General features: G+C 41.7%; 1 protein-coding gene across 1 annotated transcript in view; it reads right to left on the bottom strand.

Annotated features, from left to right (window-relative positions):
- Positions 1 to 244: 244 nt before the first annotated feature.
- The window catches only part of PCLO (piccolo presynaptic cytomatrix protein), a 535987-nt gene continuing 517360 nt past the window's right edge, over positions 245 to 18871 (bottom strand). The window contains exons 26-28 of the mRNA XM_077807877.1: positions 5485 to 5619; positions 4729 to 4874; positions 245 to 385 (exon numbers count right to left, since the gene is read on the bottom strand). Coding sequence (XP_077664003.1) covers positions 245 to 385; positions 4729 to 4874; positions 5485 to 5619 — 422 coding nt within the window. The remainder of the gene's footprint in view (positions 386 to 4728; positions 4875 to 5484; positions 5620 to 18871) is intronic.

Genomic DNA, 18871 nt, shown 5'->3' on the forward strand with positions numbered 1-18871 from the left:
TCATATCCATCTTCTTTTCAAACTTCCTCGCTTTTAGTTCTGGGCTCACTTTTTTTCTTTGCTATCTTTTACAGCAAAACAAGTTGACTAGCCCTCATTTAAGTGTGCTATGTAGCCCAGAGCTCACTCTTCCCTACTTGGTATTCTGAAAGCCTAGCTAAACACAATATTAAACTATAGTCTTGGAGTAATGCCATTTACAGCAGACGCTGCAAGGTTTAGTGCCCTAAGCAGACTTGTCTGCTCAATGTGTTTGTGTAGAGCTGACCATCAGTTTGTGCCAGTTTACTATTCTTTTCCTTAGATCCACTTTGTCAAGCCAGATATAAGCTTCACCAATCAGTGTCTTTTTCATAAACTTCCCTCCATTGGAGACAAGCAGAATCTGGGAAGAAAAAAAACCATGGTTAAAATTGTCTTATTTGCTTAATTACACATACCACTTGCTGGTGTACAATAAAGATTCAGAAATGTTGACGTCTAGGTTTGCACCTGTAGAACAGTAAGGAAACATCAACGCACAGCCTACTACACAAGGATATTACCCCATTTGAGAGGAAATGCAGTGAACGCAGAGCTTCTCCTCTATTCCACTTCCTTGTTCTGTGATCTACTGGCTAGAGCAGATGAATGGAATTCAGCAGTCCTGGAGTCTATCCTCAGCTCAAACGCAAAATGTGGCCAAATTTTTGACAATGGCCTATAATTTTGGGAGCCCAGTTTTAGACATCTAGGTGTGTGCATTTGGGACTTAATCTCTATGTACCTTTGTGACGTTGCACCCCCATAATGCTTTATGGAAATATGCTTATGAATGTAAATATAACATAACTGGAATATATTTTATGCTACATATGCCATATAACATATCTCCGGAAAGGTTATGATCTACTGAATATATTCATCCCATTTGTAGGCATGTATCATTTTTGTACTCGAAGTTATGAATATTGGCTGTGTACTTGCTTGATTTTAAGTAGCCTTAGTGAAGCATTTGGTTAGCTTCTTGAGAAAGGAATGTGCAAATTAAGTGCCCAGTCAAGAAACACTTAATGAACAATTGATCTTGGAAGACTCCAATCCACATAAGAAGTCTTCCTGGAAACATTCAAGATAGAATGTGGTCAATGGCTGCTGCCTGTAAAAACTGAGTCATGCATGGACATGTGACTTGCCCATGTGACTCCAAAACTCCATCTTGGAGTTGGACTTTGCATAGGAGAGAGGAGGCAGTCTCCACCCACGAGAGAAAGTCTATTTAAGCCCCTGGGAAACCCCTCCATTTTGTCTTCAGCTGGCTCAAGAGGTAGCCTCTCCACCCCTGAAGGTTACCTGAAAGAGACTGGAACAAAGGACAGTAGCCACAAGGATGGGAGTGATTGCTGGACCCAGACTAGAAGGAGGTTAGTCTGTAAAAGAAGCTTACTGGAACACCTCTAAGGGTGAGGTTTCATCTGTAATCACTTTCTTACTGTATTAGGCATAGGCTTGCATGTTTTATTTTATTTTTCTTGGTAATTCACTTTGTTCTGTCTGGTATTACTTGGAACCACTTAAATTCTACTTCCTGTATTTAATAAAATCAATTTTTACTTATTAATTAACCTAGAATATGTATTAATACCTGGGGTGGGGGGGGCAAACAGCTGTGCATATCTCTCTATCAGTGTTATAGAGCGAAAATAATTTATGAGTTTACCCTGTATAAGCTTTATAGAGGGTAAAACGGATTTATTTGGGGTTTGGACCCCATTGGGAGTTGGGCATCTGAGTGTTAAAGACAGGAACACTTCTTAGGCTGCTTTCAGTTAAGCCTGCAGTTTGTGGGATGTGCTTCAGACCTAGGTCTGTGTTTGTAACCAGGAAGCGTGTCTGGCACAACCAGGCAGGGTTCCAGAGTCCAAGCTGGCAGGGAAAGCAGGGGCAGAAGTAGTCTTGGGACATCAGCTGGCAGTCCCAAGGGGGTTTCTGTGATCCAACCCGTCACAACCTTATTTTCCTCATGTGTAAAATGGGTACAATAATACTTCATAAAGGTGTTGAGAGGCTGTCTTCATGAGTGTCAGTCATGCATTTTTAAAGTCTCAGATGAAAGGCACTATATAAATATTATACACAGGAAAACTATGTCAAAACAACACGATGAACGTTGCAAAATCAAGCACTCAAAAGTTAAGAAATGCCATAATTAAGGTTGCTTGTCCCAGTCACCTCCTCACCCCAACTCCCAGGCTCCTTCTCCCCACCTCCTAGCCTCTGGTCCCAGTCTATTCCTTCAAGCTCCTTGCCTTCGTCTACTGCCCCATCCGTGAAGATTCAGCTCTTATCCCCTCTGCAGCTTCAGACAGCTTCTACCTCCACATTGCCTGGGTCCAGCAGGAGGGGCATTTAGAGCACAGGAATGACTGTTCTCAGTTCCAGTATGCTCAGTCTCAAACCCAGGCCCAGACCCCAGCATTGCCCACAGAAGCCCTGAGCTGCAATTGCAAGAAAAGTGCTGCTCAGCCTTGAGCTGGAGCATGCCCAGAGTAGATAGAATGTTTGGAGATTTTAGCTGCTCAAAATTGAAAAAACAAAACAAAACAACCTTTTGAGCATGTGTGAGCTGCAATTTTTCAAAGGCAAGATTTGAGCAGATTTTCATAGGTGTGATAGCACGTCCCTTTAAATGTTTGAACAGTCCCCCCACTCCCTAATGCATGTTGGTTTCTGATTTGCCTCTCTTTCATGTTGGTTTCTGATTTGCAGCTAGGACAAAAAAGCCACCACACAGCAGAGGGCTGTGTTTCTATTAGCTCCCTCTGTGCCTATTTACTTCTCTGCTGGGTCCAAACAGAACAATGGGGATGGCAAAAAATACATCCTGAAACAAAAATAATATCCCCTGCCAAATTTCAAGTCCCTGCTGCAAAGCACAGGGGCACTAGATCTTTTCAAAGAAAAGGTCATCGGAAATTTTTAACATGGGCAAAACAATAAATTTTCTGTAGCCTCTTTGAAAGAGCTCAGCTGTGTGGGCCGACATTTTTCAAACCAATTCAGCCTGAAGCAGACACCCCGTATGGAAAATTGTAGCCCAAAATGGTTAAAGTTTGGCCGTTATAAGTAACTATATGTTGGGCAACCATAATAATAGTAGGTGGTACCATCAGTCCTGCCTATAATAAAGAGACATTGTTATGTTTAGATGAAGTGAGCTGTAGGTCACGAAAGCTTATGCTCAAATAAATGTGTTAGTCTCTAAGGTGCCACAAGTACTCCTGTTCTTTTTATTAGGGTTAACAGGTAATGAAAATTAAGAAGAGACGTAGGCTGTCGCCTACCTTTGCACCAACCCAAGCAGCTAGCTGGACACACCGAGGAAAGCAGGGTGCACCAGTGAGAGCTGTGGCAATGTGCACAGCCCACTGACATGCTGAGCAGCAGGAAGAGGGATTTTGCCTCCTGGTGCAGCTCCACTCAAGCTTTGATGTATGCCAGATTGTAAATTAAACAAGCTGGCTCCAGTGCGCTATGCTTCACATCTATCTCTTTGAGCTTCAGTAAATTATTTCTAATAAATGATAACAACACCTGGCTGTTAAGTAGCATTTTGCATCTGAAGATCTCAAAGTTCTCTGCAGAGCTGAGTAAATATCATTATCCCCTTTTAGCGATGGGGAAATAGAGACTATGCAACTTGCAGAATCTGTGTTCATGAGTCAGAGGCATAGCTGTGACTAGTACCCAAATCTTCTGACTCTTAGGGCATGGCTACACTTGCAGTTGTAGAGCGCTGGGAGTTAAAGCAGCCTTCGAAGACCACAGCAGGGAAAACGCTGCCGAGTGTTTACACTCTCAGCTGGAAGCGCACTGGCGTGGCCACATTAGCAGCTTTTGCAATGCCGCAAACAGCAGTGCATTGTGATAGCTATCCCAGCATGCAACTGGCTGCAACGTGCTTTTCAAATGCAGGGGGGTGGGGTGTGACAGGGAGTGCGTTGTGTGTATGTGGAGGGAGAGAGAGTGGGTTTTGGGGGGCTGAGAGCGTGTCAGCATGCTGTCTTGTAAGTTCAGACAGCAGCAGACCTCCCTCTCCCGCTGCCTGCCTCTCTCTCACTCACTCAAAGCAAGCAGCATTCCTCAGTAATGGTTCCTTTGTCCCGGAGCAAATAAGCAGCCAGCTGTCAGAAACAAAGCTTTGAAAGGGCATATCCGCATTCCTACAGCGAGTTCAAAACAATGACAAGAGTGGCCACTTGACCTAAGGGGATTATGGGACATTTCCGGAGGTCAATCAGAGAGCAGTAATGCAACACCTCATTCACAGTGGCGCAGCAGTGCTCCAGCGGGGGCACAGCAAACGTTATTCCACTCGCCGAGGTGGAGTACCAGCAGCGTTATAGCCACGGAGTCAGAGCGCTCTACGTGCCAGTGTGGATGGGTAGTGAGCTAGTGCGTATGGGGCTCCTTTATTATGCTGTAAGTCGCAAGTGTAGCCAAGCCCTTAGTCTTGTGATTAATTCACCTACAAGACCATCCTTCCCCTAAAGACATGACATTAGGTACACTGCATTCAACCTACTAAAAGAAAGCAAGAGAGTGGAGATAACGGTGCTATTTCCTTTGCAATCTTATTTTTTAAGTAACCTGTTAGGCAAGTCACTGGGAATGGGAGTTTGATCTCTAATTCCCAAAGCACAGCATGGAAGACATATAAAATTATGTTGTAATAAGATGCAGAATTACCTGAAGAGAATGCCCAGCAGGACTCAAACTAAATCTAAACGTCTCGTTAAATGAAGGCTCTCGGTCATGCCTGCACACTCTGGTTTTCTTCTTAATTACTCTCTTCTGGGTAGAGATATTGACAACATACAGCTTCACATACAGATCTGTGGAAGAAAGATTCAACCTATGATACAGGTGCTCTTAAGGTGTCATTGTCACTACAGATTTCAATGGATGAGAAGTACGGAGACAAAATACACCTCTGTATACCGTGGAGCCATATCCTGCTGTCATTTACACCGGAGTGAAACTAGAGTCACTCCACTGAAGCCAAGGAAGTTACTCTGGATTTGCACTGGTGTCACTGACAGCAAAACCAGTCTTGATGTCTTTATGGCTCTGTCAAAATATTACTGCTGTTAGGAAATTTTCATCTGAAATATTTTTTCAATGAAAAGTACCTTTTTTTGACAAAACAGAAATTTTCACCAGAAATGTCTATTTTTTTTGTGAAAACACAAAACTGACAAACGTTCATTTTTAATGCAACAATAAATTGAAACATTTTGAATTCGACATAAATGCAAAAAACATTTCAAGAAAAATTTCAAAAAACACATTTTCATCAAAAATGTTCACAGGAACAAAAAAAACATACGTCATTTTGCTTAACAAACAAAATGATTTTTCTATGGCAATAACATCATTAAATGTGTGAGTCAGTGTCCTGCTTGTTGCTCATTACTGTATCATAAAGCTGTTTCTGACTGGTACCTGGTAAGTGATCTGGAGATTTAAACTTGTAGGTGATATTTCTGCACTGAAGGATTTCAACTATTAGCTGTTCTCCATCAGTCTTCATTTCCTTCTTCAATGCAATCTTGATTTCACCTATCACCTGGGTTTTACCTGGAAAGCAGAAAAACAAAACCCATTATAGTGAAGGGAAATGGAGGGGGGCTCTAAGTACTGTATTTAGGAAGGAGATTGTGTTATACTTTTCTCATTTGTTACAATGAGAGGTGCTGTATAAAAACAATGACTAGATAAAAGCAAACAGGGTAGACATATGCAGTCAACAGTAGCACATACAGTCACAGACATCAGAACTTATTTAATTCAAGAAGCAAATAAGGGAATATTTTCTAAAGTGAGTTAGGAGCCTAATCCCATTTTCCAAAGCGACAGTTATTTTGGGCCAGATTTTCAAACGTGTTGAAGTAGCTAATACTGCAGATAGGCGCCTAATGGGCCTTCCAAAAGCACATAGGTACCTAACTCACATGGGCGTTACGCTTCTAGGAGTTTTAAAGATTCTGTTGGGTGCCTATCTGCATTTTAGGCATCTAAATACTTTTTGAAAATGGGCCCGATCTGTCTAAGTATCACTGAAAGTAAATGGGTTTAAGTTCCTAAGCCACTGAGATGCTATTGAAAGTTTTAGGTCAGGACTCTGAAATTACTCCATTCAAAAAGAATAAGGGATATTATTCAATGTACAATAAAGATTTATAAAAATCAAATTCATCCAATAAACATGTAAGTGCAATTATTTTGAACGGTCATGAATTCCCTAATAGCTCTCTGGACAGGACTACTCTATGTCAAACCATTACATTTGTATGTGAAGCTATGCAATTATATTCCCTTTAGACGATATACGATATTTTCCCCAGCCATTATGTGCATGTACAGTGCAGGGAAGGGGGCAGAAGAAAAGAGCCTTCCTCCACCTTTGTGCAGCCTGCACATGGACTAGGCAGAGTGGCAGGCCCACAGCCCAGGCATTGCTCTTGGCTAGATGCCCAGAGTGGAGGGTGATATGCTGCATTGCTTAAATGGGCAGAGATGTATGAGCACTCCCCGGTGCTCCTGGCAGAACATGTCCTGGCTCTGCAATAACCCCAAAGAGGGGCTGTGCCTAGATTACCTGTACCTGCCACTTTGCTGGTGTAACATAATGTTTCACCTTCTTCTTCACTTGGGGCCTGATCCAAAGCCCAGTGAAGTCTGTGAGAGTCTTTGGTGTCTAACTCTTTGGTGCCAGCAGTCTGGAGTTTAATGCATTACCAGGAAATCCTTGCAGATGGTGCCAAGGAGTTATCATAAAAAGTGATCTTGATGAATGGAAACAATTAAACATGTGCCTTTCAAATTGCTACAAAATCTTGCTTTTCTTAAAGCGTCAAAACTCCCAAAGTGACTTTTAGATGCTACTTCCATGTCCCATGAATATATTACAGCACTTGAATAGTTCCCATTACACAGCACCAGCTGCTGGAGCACAGATTTCCATGAGAAAATCCTCACACACTATATTGTTTTCCCCATTTAAATAAATTTGTATTGAGTCATGGAAAGCAGTCAGCTCATTACAGAATGACCACAGACTGGCACCTGGTAGCATCAGAGGATGAAATCCTCACTCAGCTGAAGTCTTCCCATTGACTTTAGTGGAGTCAGGATTTCACCCCTAGAGGGACAGAAGGGGCTCTTATGTGGGCAGGTGAAATTACTGTCAAGCCTGGCAATCAGAAAACCTTCCCTTGAAGGTCTGCTCCTGCTCTTAATCCATTCATGAGAGTTTTGCTTTGACTTACATTCCATCAATCAGAGCACTCATTTTTTTTTTGCCAGACCCACTAACACAATGTATAGAGCTTGACTCTCTTCTCATGCAAAATAGGTCTAACCCCCTGAGTGTAATTACACCAATGTAAAGCACATATGTGTGAAAGGGCAATGACACCCATGGTGTTAGGATCTGTGACTGTGGCAGAAATGGTTTACCAATAGCCAAGACTGGTGAAGAGGATGGTCAGATACGTTATTACCATTACCCATAAATCGGTTCCATCTGATGTGCCTCAGTGAGATTTTAAGATGGCAATGGTATTAACCTGCAAAGTGCTGAGCAACCAATAGAAACTGACAGTATTCAGCACATTGCAGGCTTGGACCCCAAGTACTGAAAGACTCAGAAATAGAGACGGGGGTAGAGCTGTGTTTTGCTCTGTAGACAGACTAGCAAAGGTGTTTATGAAGGCAGCACACATTTCAAAGCTACAGTGGCAAATCTACCACTTGCTGTTGCTAGTGCTTTGGTCAGTGTTGTTTTTGCATTGAATCCCATAATAATTAACTACGTGAAGCCAGTATAAACAGTTGTAGCAGAAACGTGTGATTAGTTTCAGGCAATCTTCACTTAACCACCAGCCTTTCCTAGAACAGCTGCCAAGCTTTTTATTTTATTGTCTCTTCCATCCCCACCCCTTTTACATTCATTTGCAACATTTGTTGAGGCAACAGCTTTCCTGGCGGAGTCTGCTTCCTTTTTTATTTTTTCTCCCCTTCACTTACATGTCTTTTCAAAATAACACAAAATCAGTCAGCATGGAGAAATGTTACATGGGATTCAGTGGACTAGAGAGAGAGAGAGAGATATGCTTACAATATCTTACAGTGTGCCTGAAAATGTCAGTCCCATTTTATGATGCAGCACTTCAGTGTCTCAATATCTAGCATTTTACTGTAGATCAGTGTGTATCTCCACAGATACTTTTCTGCTATAACAGCTACACAGGGAAAACATATTTCCTTGGGGAGGATACTTGAAACCTGATAGCACTCCTGTATCTCCTAACTCATTTTCACTTCTCCCACTGTGTGAGATTGAAGATGTTTAACCTGACTCTTTGAGCCCTTGCACCAGCCTCATGAAACAGGGGACTGAATCACATTGTTGATTTAAAGAACCAAAACTGTTTTAAAGACTCAGAATTTACCTCACTTCCTTCCAACTCTTTGGCTTCCTCTTTCCATTCTCTCCTTTCACCCACCCTGGCATAATCACTCTGAATGGGATATAAGACGTATCCCATATCCGCATTGGTTCGGGGTTTTGGTTCGCAGAATACAAACACATTTAAAGAAGGGCTACATTGATGGGGTAGTCACTATATAACTGTCTAGAACTGTTCATGAGGGTTCATGGTTGGTGAAGACTGAGCATTTCTTTAAAAATGGGCTTGGCTTTACCTATTTTGAGATAGTTTAAAATTTATTCTCCTGCATCTTTGTGGCTGATCTTGGAGTTCAAGGTGCTCAATACCTTATAGGATTGGACCTTCATTGCACAGTTGATGATACATTGATGGTTTATCCAGAAAAAATCCAAACCTTGTGCACTCATCCTCTCCTGAAATAAGACAGTTTTTGTACATTATTAAAATCTTACCTCGTTGTCAAAAACATATTTACTCAAGTGCAGGGTAACGGGCATGTCTAGCTGAATTAAAACCACCTTAGAACTGTGTTAGCAAGAACTATGTAATTAGAGTCTTTAAAAAATATAGCTATGATTAAGTATTTAATGAGTTTCTGCAAGACAGGATAATTATTGCTTATTATTAGGCCATCAGATTTATTAAGCATCCATTAGCAATTAAGAACTAATTGATTCAATAATTTGCTGAAAACTATTTTGTTAAATGGTAACCTTAAGAAGTTGAGGGGCGTTATAAACTTAATTTGCTCTAGTGCCCATGATATAAACCCTTATTCATATATAACTATGAGCCTCCATATTGCTAGGACATTGGATGACTAGAGAATTTATTTATTAATTCATTTATCTGCAGTTATTGTACCAATTTACTGCATTTATAAATCATGGGGCTTTGTTTCAGCTCTGCAAAGTTGGAAGTATTTGTAATGTCATTTTGCAGTGTTGTTTAAGTTAATTATTAGTACCAGAACCTCCAGCTACCCTCTTTTGAAAGTTATGTCTATTCATAAGGCATGAATTTCACCCTTTATCTTAATTTATTTTTAATCAGATACCTGCTATCAGCCAGAGCTTGTCCTAGGAAGGAATGAACAGTGATGTTACCCTTTGGTTGAAGCACCATTTGAGTAGTGAAACCATTGACTATGGGATCAGTGACAAAGTCTTTGGAGCAAAACTGGATGAATAGTTTATTCACTGAAAATGCTGTTTCAGTCGACCTGAAAATATTTGGAGGAGATGGTGGGGTGATGCTGCTGGCCCACCCTCTGACCTATATCCCAGTACTTCGGGCACTCCTCTGGGATGTGGGAGACCTAGGTTTGAATTCCCAATCTGGAACAGACCTGAAATGGACTTTTTCAATTCACAGAAAATGCTAACCATTTTTAGTTAGTTTTGACCAAAATATTTTTTTTTATTTTTTTTTGTAACTACCACTGAACCAAACAGTCAGTTATTAGCTCAGCTCTGGTCATTCTTCTTCTTCTTCCAGCCCAGTTCAGCAAAACTGTTGAGAATGCACAGAATTTGTAGTCCCGTTAGGGCAGAGCCCATTTTTTTGTTCTGTGTTTGTACAGCACCGAGCACAATGGTCCATGACTGGAGCTCCTAGGTGCTGCTACAATGCAAATAAATAAATAAATAAACAGAGACAGAAGACTCCTGCTAGAAAAGAAGCAAAATGACAACCCCTCCCCAGTGTTTCTCAGTGTTCCTATATTAGCTTGTAAGACAGACACTACTTCCAGTGTACACAGAAAATGCACAGCTCACAGGGGCTATGTTCCTCAACATGAGAGAGGTAGAACCACAGACTATCTCCCTTCTGCCCACCTCCCAAATGGACCGGCCTCTTGAATTGGTGCTTTCTGCCACATTATACTTTATTCTTTATAGCCCAAATCCTCTCCCTAACATCCAAACCAAGTAACTCATCTGGGTGCTGGAAAATTAGGCAGAATGAATGAGGGGCCCTTGCCAGGCACATGGTGGCAACAGAATTTCTCTCTGACTGCAGTGCTCCCTACTCTACTGTATGTGTTGGTGGGGAGGAGCCATGTAGCAGTGGATTATTTAAACCACACCCCCCCGTTTCTCCCACTGAGCATGTGCAGGGAGATGGCACCTGCACTGCACACAGAATATATATACCCCCTTGAATCCTGCCAACAAATTGCATTGTTCCAATACAATGAAGCCTTCCAGACTCACAGAGGAATGGGCAGGATTTATCTCCTTAATGAACATTCCGAATGCCAAACCCAAGACCAGATTATCCTACATGGAAGTATATATACATAAGGGAAGAGACAGCTGGCTAAATAATGAGGAAAACCTTACAGATTTTACTTTAGATGGTGTGCAAGGCTTCTGGTATACATGTTCTGTTTTGGAAGAATATTCTGCATTAAGTTTAAGTTAATTCCTTATCTTCTAATTGGTCCTAAAAGCTATTTTTAAGTATGCTCTGAATACTTGCTATTTTTGACTGTAAATGTTACATCGCTCATCCTAAAATAAATGACACTTCATACAATTTCCATAATCTTGCAATGTACAGCATAAGATGAAGAGATGTGTGGTAATCATCAGAGTGTCATTACAGGCATAAGAACTGAAATAAAGACTTCCTTTGTTGGAATCTAATTCCATTTCTTTACTTCTTTATGTTTTAATACCCAAAAGGGATTGAATTAATGAGCTGTGGGAACCGCACAATATTCATTGATGGAATATTGGCATTTCTTTTTTGATATTTCCTTTACTTTTGTCACACGGATATCTAGTCATGTGGACATGGAACAGTTATAATGATTTCTAGCATGGTATAATGAGACAGGATGTATTCTGCGATTAAGCATTGTGCGTGCAGTTAGGCATTTGTATCACTTAACCTAGCATGTTCTTTGGTTCAGCTAAATTAGAAGAATAAAAATCCAACTTTCTCCCTCCACAGTACTTAGAAAAAAAGCTAGAATGGGTAGCATTATGGTATTACAGCATTAACATTGCAAAAGGGTATTGAAGTCTGGGTGCATGAATGAGTACCTAGAACTCCTGAAGTCATGAATGAGTACCTAGAACTCCCAAATTGACTTTGTGGCCTTGGAAAAGCCAGTTTAGCTCTCTACCTCACCTCTAATATAGGGATAATACTTACCTACCTAACCATGAATCCTATCCTTTTGGATTCATTATATAGCACCAGATACACAGCAAAGAAAGGGGCTTCTCTCCCCCTTCTTTCAGAGTAACAGCCGTGTTAGTCTGTATTCGCAAAAAGAAAAGGAGTACTTGTGGCACCTTAGAGACTAACCAATTTATTTGAGCATGAGCTTTCGTGAGCTACAGCTCACTTCATCAGATGCATACCGTGGAAACTGCAGCAGACTTTATATATACACAGAGAATATGAAACAATACCTCCTCCCACCCCACTGTCCTGCTGGTAATAGCTTATCTAAAGTAATCTTCAGGTTAGGCCATTTCCAGCACAAATCCAGGTGAGAAAACCTGGATTTGTGCTGGAAATGGCCTAACCTGAAGATTACTTTAGATAAGCTATTACCAGCAGGACAGTGGGGTGGGAGGAGGTATTGTTTCATATTCTCTGTGTATATATAAAGTCTGCTGCAGTTTCCACGGTATGCATCTGATGAAGTGAGCTGTAGCTCACGAAAGCTCATGCTCAAATAAATTGGTTAGTCTCTAAGGTGCCACAAGTACTCCTTTTCTTCTCCCCCTTCTGTATTCCATGTGAGGAACAGCAGAATTGCAGCCTTTGTGCCCTCTTGGGAATACATGATAACCCAAAGAGGGTGGAGAGAGGAGCTAGTGCCATGCCTGTGTCCTCCTCCACCATGCACTGACCAGTGGAGCTAGCTGGCCACACATGGGGCTATAAGCTTCTCTCCACCAAAGGATGCAGTAGCAGTTGTGTAGCCTCTGCTGAATGCCTTCTGTGTCTCTGGAGCACTGTGGTTTCATCCCGCCTTCTTGCCCCAAAAGACAGGCGTATCACAATGGTCCATCATGGTAAATCAGTCTGAAAATAAATAGTGCTGTAAATGCTAACTATTATTTAAATTCCAGCTGACTGATATTACCTCATCCATCATGGTATTAACTGGCATTTTGAAAATCATACGAGCCTATAATTCCAATCATATGAGAAAAACCCTGCAGCCCTTACTCAGGCAAAACTACCAGTCAATGGGGAGCGTTCCCTGCATACAAACAGCAGAAGTTAGCTCAACAATTTACGCTTTTTATTAAAAAAAAATCATTCCAGTTATTTGCAATGGTCTCAGTTCATGTCATAATGCATTTCATCCTGTCATGGTGACATGAGCCAGCGGCAGAGCTATTCTGAAGTAATGATGGATGAATATTATAAGGAGTGTCTCAAATCCTTCATATGCCAGAGGTTTTCTATTCTATTCTCACTGCTTTGAGATCTTCCCCTTCCCCTCTGTTCTTTGGGTCCTATCTATCTCCCAAATGAGTCACATCTTTCTCCTTTAGCCTCATAAGTACATTCCCTGAAAACTCCTAAAGTCAGTTTGCAGCCTGGTTCCATCCCTTCACTCTCCCTTTCTGAAAGTAACCAGTTGTTTGATCGACCCACCTACCACATCCTTGATGTCACTAACATTTTCCACCACCACTCTCCAAATCCAAATTAGTGGCTCTCAGCTCTGCCCTCCCTCCTCCATTGGCTGATATTTCAGGTAGTCCAGCAGACCACAGCAGGTCTGGTGGTCTCTGCTTCTTTAGCTGCTGCCTTCAAATCTTGCATGATCCCTAAGGTCAGAGGTAGAATCAGAAAAATGCAGGCTGGAAGGGACCTCGACAGGTCATCTAGTCCAACCCCCTGCACTGAAGTAGGGCCAAGTAAATCTATATCACCCCAGACAGCTGTTTGTTTAACCTGTTCTTAAAAACCTAAAAAAATGGGGACTCCAGAGTCTCCCTTGGAAGCTTATTTCAGTGTTTAACTGTCTTTAGAATAGATAGTTTTCCCTCATACCTAACCTAAATCTTCCTTGCTACAAATAAACCCCATTACTTCTTGTAATACCTTCAGTGGACATGTAAATAATTGGTCACTGTCCTCTTTATACAGTTCTTAACTTCAACATCCAACCACTGGATCATGTTGTACCTTTCTCTACTATACTGAAGAGCCCATTATATATTTGTTCCACATGTAGGTACTTATACACCATAACTAAACAACACCTTGCTCTTCTCTCTGTTAAGCTAACTAGATTGAACTCATTGAGCCTGTCACTGTAAGGCATGTTTTCTGGTCCTTTTTCCATGGCTCTTCTCTGAATTTGCTCCAATTTATCAACATTCTTCTTGAATTATGGACACCAGAATTGGTTACAGTATTCCAGTAGCAGCACTGTGCCAAATACAGACATAATGTAACCTTTCTGCTCCTACTTGAGAGCCCCCTGTTTATGCATCTGAGGATTGCATTAGCCCTTTTGGCCACAGCATCACACTGGGAGTTCATGTTCAACTGATTATCCACCATGACACACAGCTCCTTTTCAAAAAGAAAAGGAGTACTTGTGGCACCTTAGAGATTTATGCGCAAATAAATTGGTTAATCTCTAAGGTGCCACAAGTACTCCTTTTCTTTTTGTGAATACAGACTAACACGGCTGCGACTCTGAAACAGCTCCTTTTCAGAGTCACTGCTTCCCAAGATAGAATCTCCCATCGTGTACATATGGCCTACATTCTTTTTTCCTAGATGTATACATTTACATCCAGCTATATTCAAATGCTTTTTGGTTTTTTGTGCTCAGTTTACCAAGCAATCCTTGCTTTGTCAGTGACATGTCCTCTTATTTACCACTCCCCTAATTTTTGTGCAAACATTATCAGTGATAATTTTATGTTTTCCTCCAGATCATAGATAAAAATGTTAAATTAGGGCTAAGAAACGATCCCTACAGGACCCTACTAGAGACATGCCTTCTCAATGAGGATTCCCCATTTGCAATTACATTTTGAGATGGTAACAATAGTGATTACAATCTTTCCTTTGCATTGGGATAATTTGCAGGGTTTTAGATCTCTCTAGCTATATGTGCATGTACCTACTCTCAAATATGAGCTAAACTCAGAATGACAACATACCTGCCAGTACTCTGCAGGCCAACTTCACTGCCCCACAGTCTAATCAAAGCAGATTCATCCAATACTTCATTCCTGACATCTGTACTCAGACGACTGCAGCCCCTTTGGAACTCTACCACCATACTTTGACAACTTTGCTCAGCTGGACTCAATAGTGTGAAATTTGTTGCCTTTTTTACATTCATCACAATGCATCCTTTGCCACTTTTAAGCAATACTTTAAAACATTCTGCTTTAAACTTTTATAGGAGATCAAAACTCCTGCTCTCTCACATACAGATGCTTTGGCTCCTCCCCCACCCCAGCCATGTAATATCTTGTGTTCATAGTTGAGGGTCTTCATAAAAAAGCTTCCCGATATTGCATCTTCATTAATAGTTATTATTTATTTGTACTTTGGTAGTGCCTAGGAGCCCTGTCATGGACCAGGACCTCATGGTGCTAGGTGCTGTACAACACAGAACAAAATTACAGTACCAAAAAGTTCACAATATAAGTGTACGAAAAGAGACATCAGGGAGCACGAGGACGTAGTGATATAATACTGGTCAGCACGATAGGCAGTGGTCTTCGTATTCCTTTATTATATTTATCAGTAGGGCCCTACCAAATTCACGGTCCATTTTGGTAAACTTTATGGTCATAGGATTTTTAAAAATCTTAAGCGTCACGGTTTCAGATATTTCAATCTGAACTTTCACAGTGTTCTAACCATGGGGGTCCTGACCCAAAAGGAGGCCCTAGAGGATGGGGGGAGGTCGCAAGGCTATTGCAAGTGTTGGCAATACCATGACCACCCCCCCGCCCCACTTCTGTGCTACAGTGCCTCCAGAGCTGGGCTCCCAGCCAGCAGCCATGGAGCTTCCTACAGCCGGGGGAGGTTCCCAGAGGTGGGTCTGACCTGCCCCAGGAGTGGTCCATGCAGGGGAAGAGGAAGTTCCATCCCTCCCCAGCCCAATCAGGATTAGCAGCTGCCAGCCCTGCCCCCTCCAGCTCCAGGCCCAGAGCTTAACAGGGCCTTGGACTGGCTGGGGCATGTGTGTGTGTGACCATGGCACCCCCCTGACCATGGCACCCCCCTGACCATGGCATACTGGGTAATCATCCACAAGGCCGGCCATTCCTCCTCCCCCAAGGTGAGTACTCCTCCCCTACCATGCCACCCTCACTTCTGCATTGCTGCTGGTGGTGGCAATACCTTCAGCACTGGTGCCCAGCCAGCAGCTGCCACTCTCCAGTCACCCAGCTCTGAATGCACTGCAACCCCCCTACAATAGCCAGGTTTCACTGGGGAGACCAGATTTCACAGTTCTTGACACGTTTTTCATGGCTGTGAATTTGGTAGGGCCCTATTTATCAGGAGTCATGGAGCTGTGTCCAAAGTGCTGGGGAAGGTAGTTTAGAAATATAATTATTAGCTTTAGTATTACCATAAATCATACTCTGTAGAGCTACTGGGAAACAACAATTTATCCATGAAATATACTTTATGTTCTTATTCTGCAGCAATTTAAAAACACCTTCCCCAAAGCAATCAACTTAAGTCCATCCTTGTACTAATAGCCATGCCATTAGAAACACCCCAGGGATGCTCTTTCTTCCCCAGAGCTCTGAGCTGAAGAATTTGCAGCAGGATTACCACAGGAATATTAATGCTAGCAGCAGAAAATTCCTGCATGAGATAGTAAACTTTCTGAAAACAAAAAATCATGTAAACAATATGAACTTGCAAAATGTTCCATCTCTAACATTGTCCAGCATGGAGAATCTCCAGAGCTAAAAGCCAGAGTCTCTATAGCTTGAGCTAAAGAACCTGTGGTCAGAGTTACAAAGGGCTTTAGGCACCTAGAAATGAAAATTGGTGCCTGCTGGGGTTTACAAAAGATCCTAAGCAGGTTAGGAATCTGAAAGTGAAGAGACAGGTCAGAGCAAGTGCAGGAACACTGAGGTGGATGACTCAGAGACCAGATTTGCTTAGACCACATCTTGTGATAAAATAATTGCTGCTTTTAAAGTGTATTCTGTTTGGAAATGTATTTGTAAATCTTAATATAGTTTTGCTTCTATTGAAGAGACAAGTGAAACTTTCATTGACTTAAACCAGGGAGCACCATGAGGTGCTAAGTCTAAAGCAGAATGATTAAAAACCTTAAAGAGGTTCACACCATGATTTTTTAAAGTCATTCTCCTTCAACTTCAGATATAAGAAGGCATGTTTATTTGATTTTTGCCATCATAGAATGGTAGAGATTAGCTTTGATGTTGGCTAAATCAGTGTCGCAATTTCTGTATGGAGCGCAAATAGGTTTCTGTGCCAGACATGATCCCAATGAAAAAGTAAAATATTCTGACCCTGTAGATTGGTTTAACACATGCATGCAATTAAAATAAAGGGAATAAAGCCAGAAGAACTCATTTGATGCAAAATTGGCAACTGTATAGATTTTGTAGGAATCAGTGCATGTGTTTGATAAGTACGAAAGTTAATGAGACTATTAAAACAGAAAGGGGCAGCCCCATATTTGTGACAACAGTATAAAACAGTGCAGAGCACACAATGCTGGCTGCATTGGTACCCCAGCATGTAGGGCCCCCAAGTGGCATTTCTGGCCAAGAGCCAGCCAGAGTAGCCCTTAAATGGTCACCACTGATTGTGGCTGGGATATCTGGGAAATGCAAATCCTGGATGACCTTTCCCTCTGGCAAGCCCCAGGGTGAGGTTGGGATGGAAAATCTATTTGCCAGTTTTGTTTGGCATTGAAAATGTCTCACTAAGATATTTAACAACTTTACAGAACATAGCTAAGACATGTGGGTTTATGGATTTGTTGTCTACCATATAACTAGGCTGTAGACTAACAAGCTTCCCTGAGTTCAGGGCAACACATAACTGCACCACCTTAGCAGCTAACCAGTGTAACTCACAAAGTGTAACTCACAGTCACAATCCTTCCCTAGTTTATCCTTTGCTGTGAAGAGGGAGTAAGGCCCATATTCTCAAATGTATTTGGGCACCTGAAGATGGAGATAAGCACCATGTGGAATTTTCAAAAGCACCAAAATGAGTCAACCTATGTGAGTTTGGTGCCTAATTCACTTTGGTGCTTTGAAAATCCCATTTAGGTTTTATCTTCTCTTTAGGCACCTATATACTTTGAGGATTTGTCACCTCATGCTCTAATGTGAACTGTTTTGGTAACACCTACTGTACAAAGAAAAGGAGGACTTGTGGCACCTTAGAGATTAAAATTTATTTGAGCAAAAGCTTTCGTGAGCTACAGCTCTAAGATGCCACAAGTCCTCCTTTTCTTTTTGCGGATACAGACTAACACGGCTTACTCTGAAGCCTACTGTACAGTTCATTCAAATTTCAAGCTTAGGTTTACAGTCTCAATGAATTTCTTAAAATAGCATTATAACTCTCCATATCTTTAATCACAGCAAGATAAATGGCGATGAATATTCCACTGTGATATTCTGATTAAGCTTGGTTCAATCTTCCCATTACTTTAACATCACCTTATATAAAGGGTGATATCAGAGTCTCCAGATACAGACCCATTGTCTGCATCAGCACAGCTAAAATGAATTCTGATTATGGAAGGCACACACAGCCCTTGTTTTTGTATGGGCAGTAGCTCAAATAAGGAGAAGGAAACAATTTATGTCACATATACACTGCTACCCAAACCCTGATTAATATAATACACATTAAGCCTTAGGATGATCCCATTCTATTAGAGTTTTGCTAAAGCTATGAACACACTACAGATTATGTCAGTATAAGTTATGTCGCTCAGGGTGTGAATAAGGCTATGGCTACAATTCAGAGCTTACATCTGCTAGTGCAGATGCTCTAAGCTAACGGGAGAGAGCTCTCCTCTCGGCTTAAATACTCCAGCCCCATGAGCGGTGGTAGCTAGGTCAGTGGGAGAAGCTCTCCTGCCAACATAGTGCTGTCTATACTGGCACCCAGGTTGGTGTAACTTAGGTCACTCAGGGGTGTGGCTTATTCAGCATGGGTGTAGCTCTGCCGCTGTAAGCTCTGTAGTATAGCCGTAGCCTAAGAAAACACAGTTTTGCTAGAGAAAGAGCAAATCTGCAAGCTCCCATTAAAAACCTGCATTTAATATAACCTCACTACAAGAGGACAATCATCTTGGTCTAATATACCATAAGTGTTCTGTGAAAGTAGGACAAGTGAATCTGCAAGCT

The sequence above is a fragment of the Eretmochelys imbricata genome, chromosome 1, assembly GCF_965152235.1.
Source record: "Eretmochelys imbricata isolate rEreImb1 chromosome 1, rEreImb1.hap1, whole genome shotgun sequence".
Taxonomy (NCBI): domain Eukaryota; kingdom Metazoa; phylum Chordata; order Testudines; family Cheloniidae; genus Eretmochelys; species Eretmochelys imbricata.